General features: G+C 43.2%; 1 protein-coding gene across 1 annotated transcript in view; it reads right to left on the bottom strand.

Annotated features, from left to right (window-relative positions):
* LOC311015917 (uncharacterized protein) overlaps positions 1–20855 on the bottom strand; it is a 546979-nt gene that overhangs the window by 143313 nt on the left and 382811 nt on the right. The window contains exon 21 of the mRNA XM_084013359.1: positions 19335–19508. Within this exon, the coding sequence (XP_083869485.1) occupies positions 19335–19508 (174 nt within the window). The remainder of the gene's footprint in view (positions 1–19334; positions 19509–20855) is intronic.

Below are 20855 nucleotides of genomic sequence, written 5' to 3'. Positions count from 1 at the left end.
CTAGCATTAGCTGATTGGGTAATATAAGGAAACTAGCACATGGTGGCTAGGGTTAGCTGCCAGACTAACATGAGGAAGCTAGCATAAGCTGACTAGCATTAGCTGGCAGTCTACCTGCCAGAATAACATGAGGAAACTTGTGTTGGCTTGACTGTGTGGAAGCTAACAATGAAACCCCTCATCAAGATCTAAAACAGGTTTTAAAAAGACGGAACGTTTTCATTAATTGACCTTTAAACTTAAAGGCGCCATATGTAAGAATGTGGCCAAAAACGGTACGACACTCAAATTCAAAACACTGCGGCGAGTCGTATCCGCCTCCCACTCCACCCCCTCCCCTCCAGACTCAAGGTTGCCAGAGCTGTTGGCGTATCCTCCGTCAGCAAGCTGGACGGCGGTCGGGGTAGAGACGCACACAATGATTAAGTGGATAAACGGTCCGTGTACGTTGCAGCCATCAGACTTTCGTTTTGAAGTCAACAATCGAAAAACGATTAACGAGTCGTTTCCCGTTTCAAAATAAAAGAACGAAAAACGGAAAAATGACTCGTTAACTGATATTAGATATTGTGTTTATGAATGGGATTCGGGGATGATATAACAGTGCCATTTTTCATTCCAGATTTTGCCGTAGGCTACGTCTTTTTTACCCGGAAGGCGCTGTTATGCCGCGAAATTACCTGAAAGCCTACTTTGAGACATTTAGGGGGAGCTCTGAAACACTGTTCATTAACGCTCTGACAGCGTCTGACGCTCGCGTTTTGAAGTAAACCCACTGTTTTAAACTCGCACCAAAGCGTTATGACGCGGACATAAAAGCGGAGCCTCCGCCTCTTCGCCGTCGCCACTCAGCTGTTGATCCTCGGTTAATGCCGGGGTCTGCGCTCTGAGCCGCTCCGTGAGTCGGTGTCCAGCTCACAACAGCTAACAGCGATTAATTAACATAGTGTACGCAGCCCCCGCGCACCCCTAGTTCCGACGTCTATGCTGCTGACGTTTGTTTCTATGATCGAAATGAATAACGTTGTTACTCGACAGTTCAAAGTATTTGAAATATCCATCCCTGTCAAGCTGTGATGCTAACTTAGTTAGCCAAGCTCAACTTACCCGTCTAGGAGAAGAGTAGCCAATCCTGCATCCGATTTCAAATTCCTCTCAGCTTTCTACTGTCTCCACCGTTCAAATGGACCCCCTATATAGACCCTCGCTTTGCCTCGGTTTTTATCTTGGCGTTTTTGTGAATCATAACAAGCTCTTTTGGGTTTCGTTGCCTCCGCCATTGTAGCTCAGTCGAAACTGGCAACCCGTGGTTGCTCGGCAGCTGAGACTCTACTGACTGCAATGATTTGTAGACGCCAGTGGGTGGCGCCACGTGCCAAAACACGTTTTCAAAACATAAACATGATTTGCGGTCCGCAAAAGATTTTTTGAAATGCGAATATTTTGGCTGTACTGTTGTTATTGGTGAGTTCAGTATGTTATATGATCATTATTCCTGAGTCTCTATGACATATTAGGATGATTTTACGGCCAGTTGCTTTAGATTTCTTACATATTGTACCTTTAACCAGCAATGATTTTTCGAATAAGAAATAATGCTGATTCATCCTAAAATATAAATGTAAAATGAAGTAGAAAACATTACAAATACATACAACATTACACAACACATACATCAGTGAAACCCTGATTCTATCAGATGGTGTCTAATCATGTGGCTGATGAATCAAAGACATTTACTGAAGAAACATTCTAGTAGTTCTAATTCTAAATCCTTGTCATTCAGAGACAAATGTGCATAAATATACAAGTGTATGTGCAATCATTTATGGAGGAGTCACAATATACCGCCCACTTTTTGAAATCCCCCCGACTTTTACCGTCTAAAGTCAGTGAATCTGTCGATCCTATTAAAGTTTCACGTTCAGTTGTGAATCAGTTCATTTCTGAATGTTTCTGATGTGAGATTCTGTTTGTAGCTGCTCATCACGCGGATTCTTGTGGGTCGAGTCATTCTTATGTTGACAAAACTCACTTCCAACGTCTATGCGGGGCCACAATAATCAGAATTTACTCAGAAGTTACTCAGTACTCGAGTAGTTTTTTCACTAAATACTTTCTTACCTTTACTCTTCAGTAACTATTTGGAACTACTTTTTACTTCTTTACCTTTTGCAGTTGGGAAAACCAATCAAATCGTTCAGAATGCAGATAGAACCTTGTAATTCCAAGATGGTTTGTTGTTTTCTGAATGAAAAACTATATTTACAGAGCTTTGCTGGAGGCTTGGACCACCGGCAGCAGCCTCAGAAGAGCCTCCTCTGAAGCAGAGTATTCCTTCAGGTCAAACACGTCCAGATGTTTATCTGATGACAGTAAGATGAAGGCCAGAGCTGACCACTGACCAGGAGACAGTTTATTGGAGGAGAGACGTCCTGAAGTCAGATACTGTTGGATCTCCTCCACCAGAGAACGATCATTCAGTTCATTCAGACAGTGGAACAGATTGATGCTTCTCTCTGGAGACAGATCCTCATCAACCTTCCCCTTGATGTACTGGACTGCTTCCTGATTGGTCTGTGAGCTACTTCCTGTCTCTGTCAGCAGACCTCGTAGGTGTTTCTGATTGGTCTCTAGTGACAGACCCAGAAGGAAACGGAGGAACAGGTCCAGGTGTCCGTTTGGACTCTGTAAGGCCTTGTCCACAGCTCTCTGGTGCAGATGTGTTAGTTTATTTGTGTCTTTATAGATTTCAAACCCAGAGGAAGTTGTTTGTTCTTCTGCCATCAGATTGACACCAGAGTTGATGAAGGTCAGATGGACATGAAGAGCAGACAGAAACTCCTGAACACTCAGATGGACGAAGCAGAACACCTGGTCCTGGTACAGTCCTCTCTCCTCTCTGAAGACCTGTGTAAACACTCCTGAGTACACTGAGGCTGCTTTGATATCGATGCCACACTCTTTCAGGTCTGGTTCATAGAAGATCAGGTTTCCTTTCTGCAGCTGCTCAAAAGCCAGTTTTCCTAGAGACTTAATCATCTCTCTGCTCTGTGGACTCCAGTGTGGATCCGTCTCAGCTCCTCCATCATACTTGACATTCTTCAGTTTGGACTGAACCACCAGGAAGTGGATGTACATCTCGGTCAGGGTCTTGGGCAGCTCCCCTCCCTCCCTGGTCTTCAACACGTCCTCCAGAACTGTAGCAGTGATCCAGCAGAAGACCGGGATGTGGCACATGATGTGGAGGCTTCGTGAGGTCTTGATGTGGGTGATGATCCTGTTAGCCTGGTCCTCATCTCTGAACCTCTTCCTGAAGTAGTCCTCCTTCTGTGGGTCAGTGAACCCTCTGACCTCTGTCACCATGTCAACACACCCAGGAGGGATCTGATTGGCTGCTGCAGGTCTTGTGGTTAACCAGAGACGAGCAGAGGGAAGCAGTTTCCCCCTGATGAGGTTTGTCAGCAGCACTTCGACTGAGGTGGACTCTGTAACATCAGTCAGGATCTCGTTGTTGAGGAAGTCCAGAGGAAGTCGACACTCGTCTAGACCGTCAAAGATGAACGCAACCTGGAACCCTTCAAACCTGCAGATTCCTGCTTCTTTGGTTCCAGGGAAGAAGTGATGAACGAGTTCCACCAAGCTGAACTTCTTCTCTTTCAGCAGGTTCAGCTCTCTGAAAGTGAATGGAAACGTGAACTGTATGTCCTGGTTGGCTTTGTCTTCAGCCCAGTCCAGAGTGAACTTCTGTGTTAACACTGTTTTCCCGATGCCAGCCACTCCCTTTGTCATCACTGTTCTGATTGGTTCATCCCTTCCAGGTGAGCCTTTAAAGATGTCTTCTTGTCTGATGGTTGTTTCTGGTCTGTCTGGTTTCCTGGATGCCGTTTCAATCTGTCTGACCTCATGTTGGTCATTGACCTCTGCAGTCCCTCCCTCTGTGACGTGGAGCTCCGTGTAGACCTGATTCAGGAGGGTTGGGTTTCCTGCTTTAGTGATGCCCTCAAACAAACACTGGAACTTCTTCTTGAGGTTAGACTTGAGTTTACGTTGGTTCACTGCACCAGCAGTTCCTGGATAAACAACAAAGGAACCCAGTTAGTGGATCCTACAGACCCTTTTACAGTCTATGAACAAGCCATGTGTTAGAGTCATGTATTCCTATAGTCCTCAGTAGTAGTGACTTCATGAGCTTCTTTCATGATTAAATCATAACTATTGGACACAGAATCAATCAGGTTCAGCTGATGAAGTGAAAATATAATATATAATCCTCCACCCTGAGACGCCACCATTGAAAACACCAACAGAACATGGAGGTGACCTCGTAGAAGCTTATTTTAAATACACCTTTGTTTTTCATCTACCAACAATTTAGTTATACGAGCTGAAAGTCACCAGTTAACACGGTCACTGGATGAAGTGAAACACCTGTTCCTCTGAAACGGTCGTAATCCCGTCTGAACTCTGTAGAACTCGAGTCTGTTGGATTATCGATTCTGACAACCAAACACGTAACAAGCAGACATTTAGATGCTACTAACAGTTTAAATTCACTGTTTAAAGCTTCTAACTCGTCTGGATGGTTGAAGCAAAACGACATAAACGTTGACAACATGCGTACGCATATTTATGATGACATCGGCTGTAATCGGGTCTGTAGACAACCAGAGAACCTAAACATTGAAGTTGTTTGCAGCCTATTAGGAGAAATATGAAGTTCTTCATGTTGAATCCTTCTCTTCTTTCCATCATGTTAAATCTGTTAAAATCCTCTTACTGATCTGCAGACAGTCAGCCAGCTCCTCCTGCTTCATTCTCCTCAGGAAGTGCACTGTGATCTTCTGAAACGCCTCTCTGCTCCTCCTCTGCTCTTCATCCTCACCGTCCAACAACTCCTCGTCCTCACTCTCCAAGCATTCTGGGTAATCTGGACTCAGGACCTTCTGGATCTTCTTCAGCTCGTTCTTCACAAACGTGCTGATGTTCTCCTCCAGCAGCTGGAACAGAAGGATAAACTGAACATGAACTCTAAAGAACCCAACATGGGATTCATGTGTGGGTCTGAGCAGCATGGAGACCACTAGAACCTGTTCAGCATTGAGTCTGTAGTTGATGTGGTTAATAGTGAAAGGTGAGCTTGTACATGTACTCACCATAAATATGGAGTCCAGGTGTGTTTGATGCTGCTGGGTCAACGGAACCTCTGAGATCTGCTGAACTCTGTGGAGCAAACCAAGTTTAAAGAGTCACTAAACCACAGACTGGAGATCAGAAGTGAACGTCGTCATGGTGACATCACCCATTGTGTTTGTGGACTACGGTTTTAAATCCTCAGGTTCAGCATTTTGCCGTCTTGGATTCTTGGAGCGATCTCATGAACACTAGCAGCAGAGCGGCACCCACAGCAGCAACCTTACTGGATCTGGATCCATCTGGATTCTGGTGTGAAGCTTCATAATTCAAGGTCAACTTTACTTAAGTGTTAAAGTCATCTTAGTAGCTAACTGCATTGGTAGCATGGTAGCAACCTGTCAATCAGCAGGTAGCCCCGCCCCCTAAAGCCTCCCCAGCTTTCTGGTCTGGTGGACTCTAAATGGACCATAATGTACTAAATGAACATCATGCTGGATTGAAGAAGACTTGAAACTAGAGATTGAGACCATAAACTCATGTTTACAATGTTTACTGAGATAATACATCAAGAGAGAAGTAGGACCATTTTCTCATAGACTTCCATGCAATCAGACAGTGTTGGGAGTAACGCGTTACAACTTTTGTAAACTTTTGCAAAAAGTAATGCATTACTGTAATGCATTACTTTTTGCTTTAACGCGGTAATGTAAGGCATTACAAAAAACAATTGGTAATATTTTACTCAGTATAAATCTCAGTAACACGTGTTACAATGCATTTTAAACCCGAAATCGATTGGTGTGTTGTTTTTATACAAATTCGTCATCACTGCGAGATCCGCAGAGGAGAAAAAAATCTGCGCAAATGTTTACTTCCTCTTACTGCTAGCGATTGAGGAAAAGATGACGGCAGCAGCAGAGTCGGACTGTACATACGCTCATTATTTTCAATACATCAGAGACAAGGATACGAAGAACATTATACATTGCGTTCACATGGGCGAGCTTTATACGATCTTAAACCCATCAAAACCGTATCAAATTCATGTGTACAGGATAAGAAACGTGTAGGGATAGGATTTCTGAAGCCGATTGCAACCCCTGGCTTGAGTCGTTGTTTATCTGACGTGTTTGTGCCCTGTGTATGCGCGAGAATTTTCGCCGGGGATTTCACCCGGAAGTGGAAGGAAGCGCCGACACCGTCATAAATGGCTGCGTTTCGGATCGCATAAATTTGCGCCGATGCATGCACGAGACTTGAGAGGATCCGCCGGAACTCGTCATAAACACGCCAAGTTCCCACCACGTCAAGTCGGACACAGGTGCACTTCACTGATTTAAAAAAATATATATATATTTAAACTTTATTAATAATTATATATATAACAAAAACTGTCGTGCCAGGGGAAACTTCACGGACTTTGCACAAAGAATATGGTCTACCCAGTGGCGCTGGCTTTCTTCGTCGCTGACGAATTTGAGCCGAGGCATTTGAACTCCCCTTGTTGACGGAGGCTGAGGAATTTTCTCACGTGGGAAATACCACGTGATAATTCTAACCAACTAGGGCAACGTTGAGGGGAGTGTCTTATGTTCACACTTATTTCAGACCATCTGCACAGAAAAGCATGCGGAGGGAGGTACCCTGGAGATCCCGCAAGTTTTTTAAGTCATGTGACATGTCGCAAAGGGAAGTTATCGCCAGCATTTGTGACGTTTTTTTCCCAGAATGCCTGGTTTTGCGAGGCAAATGCATGCGCATGCATGATTGGAAACGCGCCTATTAGTAATGTTGTTGCCGGAACAGTCAAACGATACTATGGCTTCGAAGAAACCAACAACTCATTTTCCTTGAACGGCATCTTTGTCTGTATGCCGCCAGATAGTTTGTTATTGTTTTTAAGTAGCCGTGTACCGGAAGCAGTTCTAACACCGTCTTGTAGAAAGCGCTACAGCGCCACCTAGCGAAGCGGAGTCAGCCAGGTCACTGACCATTGTTGGAATTATTCAACTGATTGTTAAGTAAATAAAGGGATAGAAATGTAAAAAGGGTTGTGTATCTTGTTATGACTTTTTTTTACAATCTACAGTAGTAGGCTCTAGCTCTATTGATTTCAATATGAATACCTAAAGTTACAGTATTTCTATTATAAAATGTATTGCACCATGAGCCATAACTGCGAAATTATATTGTACTTGTGTTAGCCTTAAGCCTAGCTCAGTCATTGTGCCATACCACATCACCTCCTGCTGTGTAATGAGCTGCATTGAACACAAGAAGATCTATTGAGAACACCAAATCCATATTTTCTTTTATTTTGGCAAAAATTAATGCTCTGGTTCATGGGGGAGTTGCCTTAGCGGAAGCAGCCATCAGCCATTAAAATCGCTTATTCAGGCTACTTCTGTCTTCTTTATTATTATAGTGCAAAATAGATGCTGTTATAGCCAGAAGAGGGCTGCTACGTGTTTCAGTAATTCAGTCCCTGTATATTTACACAGGGACTGGTCATAAAGAATCGGTCTGTTCCCAAACGCAATTATTTACCATTCCTCCATGTTTTGTTTTCATCGGCATGTGCTTTCCCCGATCATACCAAAACGGCAATTTTATTTAAGAATTTGTCTATTGATGGCAGATGAGATGATTTTAATCCAGGTTACAAAGCTCTGTCAAAGCAACCTAATGGATGCTTCATTTATTACCTTATCACTGGCTTAGTGCAACGTATCAGGTCAATGCCAGAGCCAGAAATAGCAGGATATATGATAGTTCACTGTATAAATCCCCCTTTTCCCTCATCTAAGTAAGCCCGATAGGTGTTGCCACTGGGAAATACTATATAAAAAATGAATAAATAAATAATTAAACAAATAAATAAACACAAAATTATCGATTTTAGCATCTCTCGATTCTCTATCCCAAGTGTAAACAGTTCAATTCCTCTAGAGCCATTTCTATTGTTGTTGCAAATTATCATGGCTAAGAACAATACTGCTTTCTGTTCCTTTTCTTCCATGACCAAATTCCTGAATCATCGGTCCTCAATCCATCGGTTGACTCCCCTCTTCATCACAGATGACTGTAAACCCAACGAAGAGATCCTGGTGTCCTCCAAGCTTGGAGATCTCTGTTTGAGCTGCAGCCTTCCACCCGTACACTATTCCCCTCACTGCGTAAGAACCGGTGGAGCCACAACAGCAGCCCTCCACATGCCAACCTAATCTTAAATCCCTGGGCTGCCGATCATCATCTGCTTTCTATTGCTATGTCAAACTCCATAAGAAAGAAATATTAGCCGCTCAAAAGGTTTTCTCCTCACAGGTGTATGTCAGGTTAATATTTAATCCGAATGTCTTTTTATTTGACTTATCATCAAACTTTACTACTTCTTCTTCTCAGACAACTAAAAGTACAGAGGTCAATTAAAGCTTCTGGTCTCAGTGATTGTTCACCAAAGTGAAAACAAATGGATTCAACAGGAGAGTCGACATAGATTCAGATCATCCCCTACATGGACTACGCAGGTCTGGACCAAGACCTGAAAACGACACTGTCTCTCTCTCATATCATCGTGGCTCAGAAGACCTAACAGGTTGCAGGATTCAGGGCTGGTGGACTTGGAGTTATTGTTTAAGGGGCTAGTCTAGACCTGGTTCATCCTGTAAGGAGAGTTCAGTTTCATTTCTTACCTTCCATCAGCAGCTTGTTCAGCTTTAAAAAAAATAGGGAGACCCATAGAGCGGTCACTCTTCATGGACACACAGCTGGGTCCAGGTCCAAGTGAGTCTGGTCTCTGCTGCTGCATCCTGATACAATAAATACAATTTAAGGAAATACTTTTCAGATTCAGATCATTCCCTACATGGACTACAAAGGTCTGGACCAAGACCTGAAAACGACACTGTCTCTCTCTCATATCATCGTGGCTCAGAAGACCTAACAGGTTGCAGGATTCAGGGCTGGTGGACTTGGAGTTATTGTTTAAGGGGCTAGTCTAGACCTGGTTCATCCTGTAAGGAGAGTTCAGTTTCATTTCTTACCTTCCATCAGCAGCTTGTTCAGCTTTAAAAAAAATAGGGAGACCCATAGAGCGGTCACTCTTTATGGACACACAGCTGGGTCCAGGTCCAAGTGAGTCTGGTCTCTGCTGCTGCATCCTGATACAATAAATACAATTTAAGGAAATACTTTTCAGATTCAGATCATTCCCTACATGGACTACAAAGGTCTGGACCAAGACCTGATTCTTCACCTCAGGACAGTCAGATAATAAAAAGGTTTAATTTTAAACTCAATAAAGCGATCTAGTTAATATTATGTATATGTATGTTGTTGAGTGAGAATCATGATGGTGGAGTGATCTGAGTCCTGGACACTTCGAGATCCTCGTCTCACCTCTGAGCTTTGGTCTGGCTGTCATGTCCCCCATCCTGAGTGGTTTTAGAGGGAAGGACTCCGTCCTCTCGGTCCTCACACTGATTCATAGCAGAGTCTCCACCTGCTGGCAGAGATGCACACTGTCACTACGGCAACACTGACAACAGAGAGGCAAATTCCCGCCCCTTCCTGTGTCTCCAAGGGGACCTCATTTCTTGAAACGGCAAGACCAATAATGTTTTAGTCCCGTTTGAGTTGTACAGCGTCCAGACGACAGGAGCAGAATCTCAAAGGCTTTCAGGACACAGGACGACATTACTCTGGAAAACTAACATTAGCTTTAGACAACAAAACCAACGTTAGTTTTAGACAACAATATCAACGTTAGCTTTATACAACAAAACCAACGATAGGTTTAGATAACAAAACCAACGTTAGCTTTAGACAACAAAACCAACGTTAGCTTTAGACAACAAAACCAACGTTAGCTTTAGACAACAAAACCAACGTTAGCTTTAGACAACAAAACCAACATTAGCTTTAGACAACAAAACCAACGTTAGCTTTAGAGAACAAAACCAACGTTAGCTTTATACAACAAAACCAACGTTAGCTTTAGACAACAAAACCAACGTTAGCTTTATACAACAAAACCAACGTTAGCTTTAGACAACAAAACCAACGTTAGCTTTATACAACAAAACCAACGTTAGCTTTAGACAACAAAACCAACGTTAGCTTTAGACAACAAAACCCACGATAGGTTTAGACAACAAAACCCACAATAGGTTTAGACAACAAAACCAACGTTAGGTTTAGACAACAAAACCAACATTAAAACTGCAAGCAGTGATGTGACGGGCCCTCACTCATATGCGGTCGTGGAGTGCCTGCGGTCACATGGCAGTGTCGCAGCCGCCTACCTGTGCTGCGGCCGCCTCCTCGTGGCGCAAGTTTAGACACAAGTGATTGACATTCAAAGCCATCTATCTCCCTGACTGCTGTCTGAGGTGTATGCGAAGTGTGAAGCAGATGAGACAATGAATAAAGTCATTAGCAGGTGTGGAAAGTTTCACGACTGTTTATCTGGTGTGATCCAAAGTCCCTCCGTTTCGTCTTCGTTTTCGTGTAGACGGCAAAAACGCATATGATGATGTCATCGCCCACATATTGTGCTCGTCTGTACAATGGCGTATTAGGGGCCACTGTATGAAAAAAACGGAGCCGAGAGAGGGGGGCAATATTCCGGGGGAAAAAGTCGCAGATTTGCTACTATTTTACGTTGCTAACAAACAACCGACATTTCTGTTAGCTAGGGCTGCAACAACGAATCGATAAAAATCGATTACTAAAAGCGGTGGCAACGGATTTAGTCATCGAGAGAGAGAGATAAATGGATAAATAAAAGAAGTGTATGTGGTGTTTGCTCCATGATAGAGCTTGTAGTCAGTGGCGGCGCCAGGGGGGAGCTTTGGTGCTGTAGCTCCCCCTATAATAGCCATAGCACCCGCCCAGCACCCCCAAGAAATGTCTGTTTATATTTATATTTTAATGTCATGCATGGACGTAATTTAGGGGGGGAGGACACAGGGGACATGTCCCCTGCACTTTTTCAAAAGGCCGTTTTTGTCCCCTGCACATTTTACCGTCGAAAAACAATGTTACGCTATAGTAAACAGAGACGGGTCAAGCACTAGGACCAAGCGGAAAACGTCCCCTCAAGCTGAAGCCTGATTTCCTTAGTTTAGACCGCCCACAAGCTCCTCGATTGGCTCTGCCGTTTCTTGTGTGATTGGCCGTCCCCGCTGTCACTCCATCTTGCACACCGACGGTCTGCTAGTCTGCGGTCAGGAGTCCTACAGGAGTCCGCTACTGGAAGTTAGTTCACGTCCGCTAGAAGGATGTTAATATCAGAGGTTTCATTTACATTTACGTTTGAATCGGTGTCCCTGTGCGTATGTGCGCGCGCGTGTGTGTGCGCGTGCGTGTGTGTTTGGTAATTAGACGCAGCCAGGATGTCTAAAAAAAGAAAAGTGGACATAAGAGACTTCTTTAGAAGTCAAAGTGTAAGTTACTCAAAGAAAGGCGTTACACCCATCCTGCAACACCTTCACTGGCTCCCAATAAAGCAGCATATCCACTTCAAGATCCTCCTCATCATTTACAAAGCTCTCAATAATCTGATCAATAACATGTATTATTATTATTGTTATTATTATTACTATTGGATTAGAATTGGGTGATAATGTTTTGCTACATGATTTACAACCAGTTAAACCAAAGAAGGGAACAGTAAACTTAAAATTAGCAATAGAAAACTAGAAGAACTAGTAGAAAACACAGTGAACTGAAAGAGTTAGAGTTTTATTAAAAATACTTGTGTCCCCCCCACCTCTGAAATCAGAATTGTGTCCTTGATGTCATGTATGTTGTATCTATAGCCCTTGTGTTGAATACTTTTACATATATTGCTCATAGTCGTGGAACCGATGCCACCGCCATAATGAAATGCTCCGAAATTCAAAGCACCTTCTCTTAAGTGTTGAGCATCCCCATAGCACCTGCAACAGAAAATCTCTGGAGCCGCCACTGCTTGTAGTTGTGATATTCCCCATGATTAGTATTTCACATTTCTGTGTACAAGTTATGGTTTATTATTGTGTTCATAAAACAATGAGAACGTGTTCATTTATCTGCATTATAGAGTAGTTAATTTTAGAGTAAACAACAATGTTTTTGATATGCATTGCCCCAAACCCATCCGTAGTCCTGAATTTCAGCTGTCTAAAAGTTGCTCAAATGAGCTCTGCTGAGAACAGGCTGTTTCTGTGTCTGCACCTTTAAATGCTAATGAGCTCCTTCTGTCAACGCCTACTTGGAGAGAGACGGAGACGATGCTGCTTACGCTAGCGGTAGCATGCGCCAATGTTTGCAAGTTGCTGGGTCCCGTATGGTTGGGACAGATCCTTTTACGAGGGTCAGTGTTGAGGCAAAGCCAGCTTTGTACTGACCCTCGTTACTGAAGCAGTCCGATGTGAAGTGGTTAGCACACACATACAAGCTAACACGGACCGTAGCCGGCACATTGTCATTACAAATGAAACAAGAGACCAGACCCGGACCGTCGTCCACGGTGCTCTGTCGGACACGCCCCTGGGCAGGGGCGGTCTCTCATATGGGCAGCATGAGTGCCCGCACAAAAAAAAAAAAAAAGGTGCATCTGTTGCTGCTGAGAGAGACTGGTTCACACGTGCGGAAACGGAGCAGAGCCCGCTTCCTTTCGGCGCCCTTGTTAAGTGATAGTGTAGTTCAGACGCGAAGCGCTGTGAATAGGCGCGGCCGTCCCGCACCGTGAAGCGATCGTTTCGGCATCTGCTCTATTTTTTGCGCATGCCGCGAGCGATCGCGTCAATTCTGGCAGGAAATCACACAAAGAAACACGAGACAATCTGGTCAATTTTCAAAATAAAATCAATTTTCAAAATAAAATACCGCGATTGACAAATGCGATATTTGTGTATCTAAACTCGCACTGGGAAACAGGAAGAGAAAATACATTTAATACATGTGAAGAGATAAACAAATATGTGTATTTCAACTGTATATCTACACTACTACTGTCTACTATCATACACACTCTCTGTCTGTGTGTGTCTCTCACTCTCTCTCTCTCTCTTTATTCAGGGAGCACCAGCCAGATCACCCAGCGCCATGACCAGTATCATCAGAGGAGTTCGGCCTATCAGGACACGTTGAACTTCACCTCTGTGATGAACGCTCCCTCTTGGATATCTCCTGTCAAAGCGTTGATGAATGGAAAATCACAGCTGCAGCATCATCATAGTTTATAATTCCTTAGTGAATTTAGCAGGAGCATTTTCTCCAACAATGAAGAAACAGTTTAATATGTTTTTTATTTGTAATATGTTAAATACATTATGTTTTCTATTCTAATCTGTGTGTGCTCTGTGTTTCATGTTGATGGTTTTCACTGGACAGCAACTATTTGCTCCAGTCACTAATGCATGTTCCTCAACACGACAAGGTTCAGTCTAAAGACAAAGCCATCCCGATATACTCCATTCATTTAAGTACATTTACACAAGCATTAATACATTTACAACAAGTACAAGGAGGAATGAACCTGACTGATTACAAACTGCTATGTTTTCATTCACATCTTTGCATCGACTCTGAATGTAATCACACCGCTTTGTGTTTGTTGTGAACAGTTTCAGAGACGCAGAGACACTGATGATCCAGACCAGACTGTAAACCCAGGATAAAGAGGTTCAGTGAATGTGGTGTTGAAGGTGTGGAGGTGGATCAGTTTGTTAGAGGAGACTCTGTAGAAGGTCAAAGTGCCAGCAGGACAGTCCAAGTACACTGCTACCACACCAGAGGAGGAGGAGGAGGAGGTGGAGGAGGAGGAGGAGGAGATGAGTGTTCGCTTGTTTTTGTGACAGACATAGTAACAACCATTATAACAACTCAGACTCCAGGACTGATCATTACATCCAAACACAGAGTCGTCTCCTCTCCTCTTGATTCCTCTGTAACTCACTGATATATCAACCACTCCTCTCCACTCGACCTCCCAGTAACAGCGACCAGTCAGACCGTCTCTACACAGCAGCTGAGGACATGAGTCAAATCTGTGTGGATGATCTGGATATGACTGGTCGTCTGACACACGTGTCACCTTCCTGTTGTTGTCGTCCAGCTTGAGTTTTCTGCTGACTGTGTTTGTGTCCAGTTCCAGTTCACAGACATCTGATGGAGAGAACAAACACAATGCAGCTAAAGGTTATTGTTGGAGACAATTGGTTTTTTTTTGGTTTGTGTTTTAAAAAGCTTAATAAATATACTTTGGGTATTAGTATATGACATCACAAGGGGGCGGTAACTTGATGGTGATTGGTCACGTCATACATTTCATTGATAAATAGACACCGGTGTGTAGTGGTGTGTGTTTTGGTGGATCGCAGAGAAAAACACAGTGTTGGGGAACTAGCAGGTATGGAAGTCTCCTGGATGATTGTAGCTCAGGTCCAGCTGTCTCAGATAGGAGGGGTTGGAGTCCAGAGCTGAGGCCAGAGAAGAACAGCCGTCCTCTGTGATCAGACAACCTGACAGACTGAAGACACACACTACTGTCACTTCTGGGGACTTTACATAGACGTATGTCCATTTGTCCACTTTTTAAAATGAGAAAAAGTGATATTTGTCTTTTGCTGTGTTGATGTTGTACTGGGTGGGATAAGCGTGGCTGAGTGATGGACAGAGATGGACAGAGGAGGAAGTTAAAAGAAAGAAAAGAGACGAGCTGAAATGATTGAGAGAGAAATTGAAGCGTTAGAAAAGAGAAGAAACAACAGTTGAAACAGTCTATGTGGTCTGTCTTCAGACCTGGTGTGCCAACAAAGATCTGGTATTGATTTTAAACCATCGAGCAAAGAAAAAAGGCTGTAATTCAATAACATTTCAACAATGTTTATAGTTTTCATATTGAACTGGAGGAATTATGAATAACAAGTACTCTGATAATAACAGTAAAATACAAAACACAGCTTTGAAAATGTGCTTCTTAAGAGTCTCAGAACATATGAGGCATTCAGGTGTTCAACTGCCAGTTGGAAGAAAAGAGTCTGTCTTGATTCAAAGCTCTGTTCTCACTGTCAGCGTTCCTCTTTGAGAGCAGCCGTGTGAACTTATCTATCGGCTCTAGATTTCACCGACCTGACTGACGTTTATCACCTCCACTCTCTGATCCATCTGTCAGCTGTCAGTGAGTCTCGTCAGTTGTCACCATAGAAACGTCACTCACAGAAACTCCAGTTTGCACAGATTTGATTAAGTTCGGAGTTAACGTTTCACCCCGTTGCATTACTGGGTAATTTACTGTTTGTGAGTAGCAACCAGTGAGATGATTTAGCCTCCAACCATCTGAACCAGTGTAGTGATGCTAACGCTGCAGCAGTAAAATGGAAACGCTCTGTCATCATTTAATAATTCTCAATGATCTATCAGTTATGGGTCTGGGTCCAGATAGGACGGGGTCTGGGTCTGGATCTGGGCCAAGCTCCACCTCTTAGTGACCCTAGCTATAGAGCCTTTGACAGTCATTGTCATCATAAATGTGTGTGCACATGTTGGTGTTAAAATGGTGTTTTGTCTCCGCCGTGCAGACGACTTAGAAGCTTTAAACTTTGAATTAAAACTGTCAGCAGCATCAAAATGTCTGCTTGGTTCATGTTCAGTTGTCAGAGTTGATATTCCAATCAGGCTTCAACCTCTGGTTCAGAAAAGTGAAGTCAAGCCTGAAGGTCCTTAAAGGGATAGTTCAGAATTTTGGATAGGGATGCACGATATTGATTTTTTGAAGCCGATACCGATATCGATAACTTTCTGCTCCTCGGGACCGATACCGATACCGATAACCGATAATATTGTTATTCGTTTTTGAATGTATATTCAGATCAAATTCAGGTCAAAAACACTAATGACTAAGCTTAGGTAGATTTAGCATAGCTTTGCCTTTTACCAAACACCTAACCAGATGTATCACAGTGACATGATAATTATTACTATGAACAAAAGAAAGCCAAGAACAGTTTTGACTCTTCAATAAAATGACAATATTTATTTTTTTCAAATAAATATGTAAGTGAGTCAGTCAGTCAATGACAACTTTCCCTGAGCAGCATGGGATATGCACACACAAGTGCTGCTACATTAAACTGTTGGTCCTGATCCACACAGAAATGTAAACTACGGTAATAGGCAGAAATATCAGCAAAGCAACAGCCACTACTGCGGATGTGATCCCCTCCATTCAAGCGCTGACGCGACTGCTAAAACAAACGTTACCAACAGACCACGGAGTGAAAACATCAAAGGAAACCCCGTTAAAAGCAGTGGAAACGCGTTTTGGTGACATCGAGGAAAAGCCACTGTATTATCTCTCAACTATATTGGACCCGAGGTACAAGGACCGCTACTTCACCCGTGCATCAAAACGCTAAGCTACGGGCTCGCTGCTTCTTTAGCGGCGCCGGCGTCTTCATACGCTTTTAACACACCGTCGTAGCGATGGTGATGTGCGAGGTGACTTTTAAGGTTGGATGTATTAAAGCTCGATGCCTTTTTCCCTCCTCTTGGAACTTCTGCATTGCATTTGTTACAAATGGCAAGCGATTCAGTTTCCTCAGAAACTTTGAAGTAGTCCCACATTACAGACGCCATGCGTGTTTGTTTACTAGTCTTCCTCCTCCACTCGCTCGCAGCCTCTACGTCACAGCCAGGCATGAGAAGGGAGCGCTCGATTTGTGGATTAACTCCCTCCTCCGAAACCTGTGATACCACAGTAACCACATCACATGCTAAACGGGAGGCGCCTAGAAAAAAACTAACGTCCCTCATCCCAATCCACCCGTATGACTGTTTTAACACAAACATCCTATCGTCGGATTATCGGAGGTATTAATAATTGTATCGGATTTATCGGGTTGACGTCATAATTCCTATTATCGGGCCGATAATTATCGGTCCGATAATTATCGTGCATCCCTAATTTTGGATATAAGACCTATTTTCCAAGTGCGCTGGTGTGTTCGAGACGTAAGGAGACGTTTTCAAGACATTTCATTCAGTTCTTCTAGTTGCCGAGTTGCCGCTTATAAGTTACCGGTTCTATAATAGTTTGTTTACCTGCTGTCATTGCTACAGACGCAGAGTAGCCTGCAGTGCTAGTTTCTTCAATCTCACAGAAATGGACACTTTTGGAGAACGAGCGTCTGTGGAGACCGAGATAGCTGGAGATGAGAACCGGGACCGAACGAACGGAGACTGGTGGTGCCAGGAGGGAATCCCCCGCAACGCGTCCGAGGGTTTACGGGTCTACGGACGGAGCAGAGGTCCGGGTTCGCGATGCGTAATTGTGGCTTTGCGTGGCCGTGGGCTGCCCGGTGTTTGAGTGAGCTCCGAGGGCTTTTCAGACAGCCTTGGGGGTATAAGTGCCGACAGTTTGGCCCGGTTCGATTGCCTATTTACGGGCAGTATTTTGGGCGGCGCGTCTTAAGGGGCGTTCACACCGAACGCGATAGACGCGAATTGAGCGGCGACTCTACATTGAAAACCAATGTAAATGGCGCGATGACACGCGATTCAGGCGGAGGCGGCGCGAATGGAGCGTCTGGCGCGATGAGACGCGGCGCGAATGGCGCGAATGGCGCGTCTGACGCGAATGGCGCGAATGGCGCGAATGGCGCGAATGGCGCGTCTGACGCGAATGAAGCGAATGGCGCGGATGCCGCCTGAAAAGTTCGATATTTTCAACTTTATTCGAATAAAGTTGAAAATATCGAACTTTTCAGGCGGCATCGCGCCGCGACATCCAATCAGCGACGAGTTCAAGCCGACAGACAGATGAGCTGAGATGGACGGGCTGCATTACCAAACCCGACTCGGGAAGACCGGACCCCGGCGCGACGACGCGAATGGCGCGAATGACGCTAAAAAAGTCAAAAATGATCAAGCGGCGCGATACACGCGTCTAACGCGATTGTATTCGCGTCTATCGCGTTCGGTGTGAACGCCGCATTAGAGTTTTGAGTCCGACGGAGCAAAGTAAAGTTCCGCTGCTGAAACTAGTTCCAGCAGCACTAGTCACATGGCAGCAGAGCCTGCGATGTCGGAGGCGAATGAACTCATCTAATTTCAACGGTCGCTGACTGACATACACTCAAGGATGACATTCTGATTTCAGAGGTGGGGGGGACACAAGTATTTTTAATAAAACTCTAACTCTTTCAGTTCACTGTGTTTTCTACTAGTTCTTCTAGTTTTCTATTGCTACTTTTAGTCTACTGTTCCCTTCTTTGGTTTGACTGGTTGTAAATCATGTAGCAAAACATTATCACCCAATTCTAATCCAATAGTAATAATAATAATAATAAAAATAATGAAACTAGTTCCTCAAAAAATGGATGATTCATGCGATGCGAGGTTAGTTTTATTTCAAATATTATTCTATCAACACAGATATGTACATCGACAGTCTAGTGTTTTAATTGATTTGCCTCGGGTGCACTGTGGAGTGGGCAAGACTGTTTTTAATGCCTGTCTAGCTAAGAACCGTTGACTTGCGTTAGCCATAGCATAAGCGAACTCGGCAACTACAAGAACTGAATGAAATTTCTTGAAAACGTCTCCAGACGTCTCAAACCGGCTCACTTGGAAAATAGGTCTTATGTCCAAAATTCCGAACTATCACTTTAAAGCTGCATTCTCTCTGCTGGCCACTAGGGGGTGTTTTCATGAATAATATGTCTTCATTGCATCTGCATAGCTTTGAGTCTGCATGTGGGTCCTCCCTGCTGCTTCAGCCACCGTGACAAGAATATTAGTTCATTTCATATAAAACTCAATAAACTCAACTGTATAGAAAGTGGTTCAAACTGGCTCCACCTTGACAGCAGAGACAGTCTGGTGTTGTAGTTCAGGGTCACATGTTCATGGAGTGACGTTCACAAACGTAGACTGACGTTTGCAACAGCATTTATAAACACCAGGTGGATTTATAAAACTATTAAAACATCGAACGGCAGGGAAAAGATAAACAAGAGGTTTGGTTTGTTTTGTTCTTTTGCTGGCAAGTCGTTAGCAGCAGAAACAGTATTTCATCAGCCATGTTAACAGATTAGTAGCAAACGTGTCTTTTTAGGAATACGTGAATATAAAATAACTGAATATTTGGTGCATGTAAACACATCATTGAAAGCTTCATAGGTAAACTTCTCAAAGTAGTTGAATCTGACCTGAGAGTTTCCAGTCGACAGTGTGGACTCTCCAGGCCAGCAGACAGCAGCTTCACTCCTGAATCCTGCAGGTCGTTGGTACTCAGGTCCAGGTCTCTTAGACTGGAGGACTGGGAGCTGAGAACTGAGGACAGACCTTCACAGCTTCTCTCTGAGAGGTTACAGCCACTGAGTCTGAAGAGGAATCAGAAATTAGTGATGAAACAATTACAAACAACTGTTCATCACCTCAGGTTCTAACTGACATTTTTGTCATAATTAACTTATTCACATATTCTTATTCTATGACAACTTAGTAACATTATGTGAGGTGTTTTATTTAGGAAACAAAAAGGTTCTATTTCCAAAGTCAAACCACGTTGGTTCTCTAAGGTTCTACTTGTGAGTCAATCAGCAGGTCAAATGCACACAGGAAGACCAATGGGGTTCTGCTTCTTTGTCATGTTGCTATGGTTACTCAGTGGCAGCTAGGGCTGCACGATATATCGTTTGAGCATCGTCATCGTAATGTACGTGTGAGCGATAGTCACATGGCAGCAGAGCCTGCGATGTCGGAGGCGAATGAACTCATCTAATTTCAACGGTCGCTGACTGACATACACTCAAGGATGACATTCTGATTTCAGAGGTGGGGGGACACAAGTATTTTTAATAAAACTCTAACTCTTTCAGTTCACTGTGTTTTCTACTAGTTCTTCTAGTTTTCTATTGCTACTTTTAGTCTACTGTTCCCTTCTTTGGTTTAACTGGTTGTAAATCATGTAGCAAAACATTATCACCCAATTCTAATCCAATAGTAATAATAACAACAATAATAATAATAATACATGTTATTGATCAGATTATTGAGAGCTTTGTAAATGATGAGGAGGATCTTGAAGTGGATATGCTGCTTTATTGGGAGCCAGTGAAGGTGTTGCAGGATGGGTGTAACGCCTTTCTTTGAGTAACTTACACTTTGACTTCTAAAGAAGTCTCTTATGTCCACTTTTCTTTTTTTAGACATCCTGGCTGCGTCTAATTACCAAACACACACACGGACACCGATTCAAACGTTAACGTAAATGAAACCTCTGATATTACAATCCTTCTAGCTGACGTGAACTAACTTCTAGTAACGGACTTTATATAGTTTTGTTGAAATCGTGTTTACTTCTTTTCTACTAGATTCTGCTCTTATTTATTTATTTTTTTTATCATTTTTGATTAAAAAAGAAAGATGTTTAGTTTTACTGTAAAATATTTCAATAATTCAGTTGTTGAATAAAAGGTTGAAACATGTTTATCACTCATTGTTAGTTTCTTAATGTAATTATGAAGCTGGAATGTTCCATTTTAATATAATATAATAATAAATGATAGAACAAAACATGTCCTCAAGTCCCGGCACAATAAAAGCAAGCAAAGCATATCTCTAAAACAGACAGAAGCCATTCTACTAACATTCACAAAAAGAGGGAAGATCAGTGCAGGTTAATTGTCCACAAGATTTCAGCAGTGCAGCATATAATATAGTGGTAT

The sequence above is a fragment of the Eutrigla gurnardus genome (assembly GCF_963514095.1).
Source record: "Eutrigla gurnardus genome assembly, chromosome: 7".
Taxonomy (NCBI): Eukaryota; Metazoa; Chordata; class Actinopteri; order Perciformes; family Triglidae; genus Eutrigla; species Eutrigla gurnardus.
The sequence above is the reverse complement of the archived record's forward strand: the minus strand, read 5'-3'. Positions and strand labels throughout refer to the sequence as shown.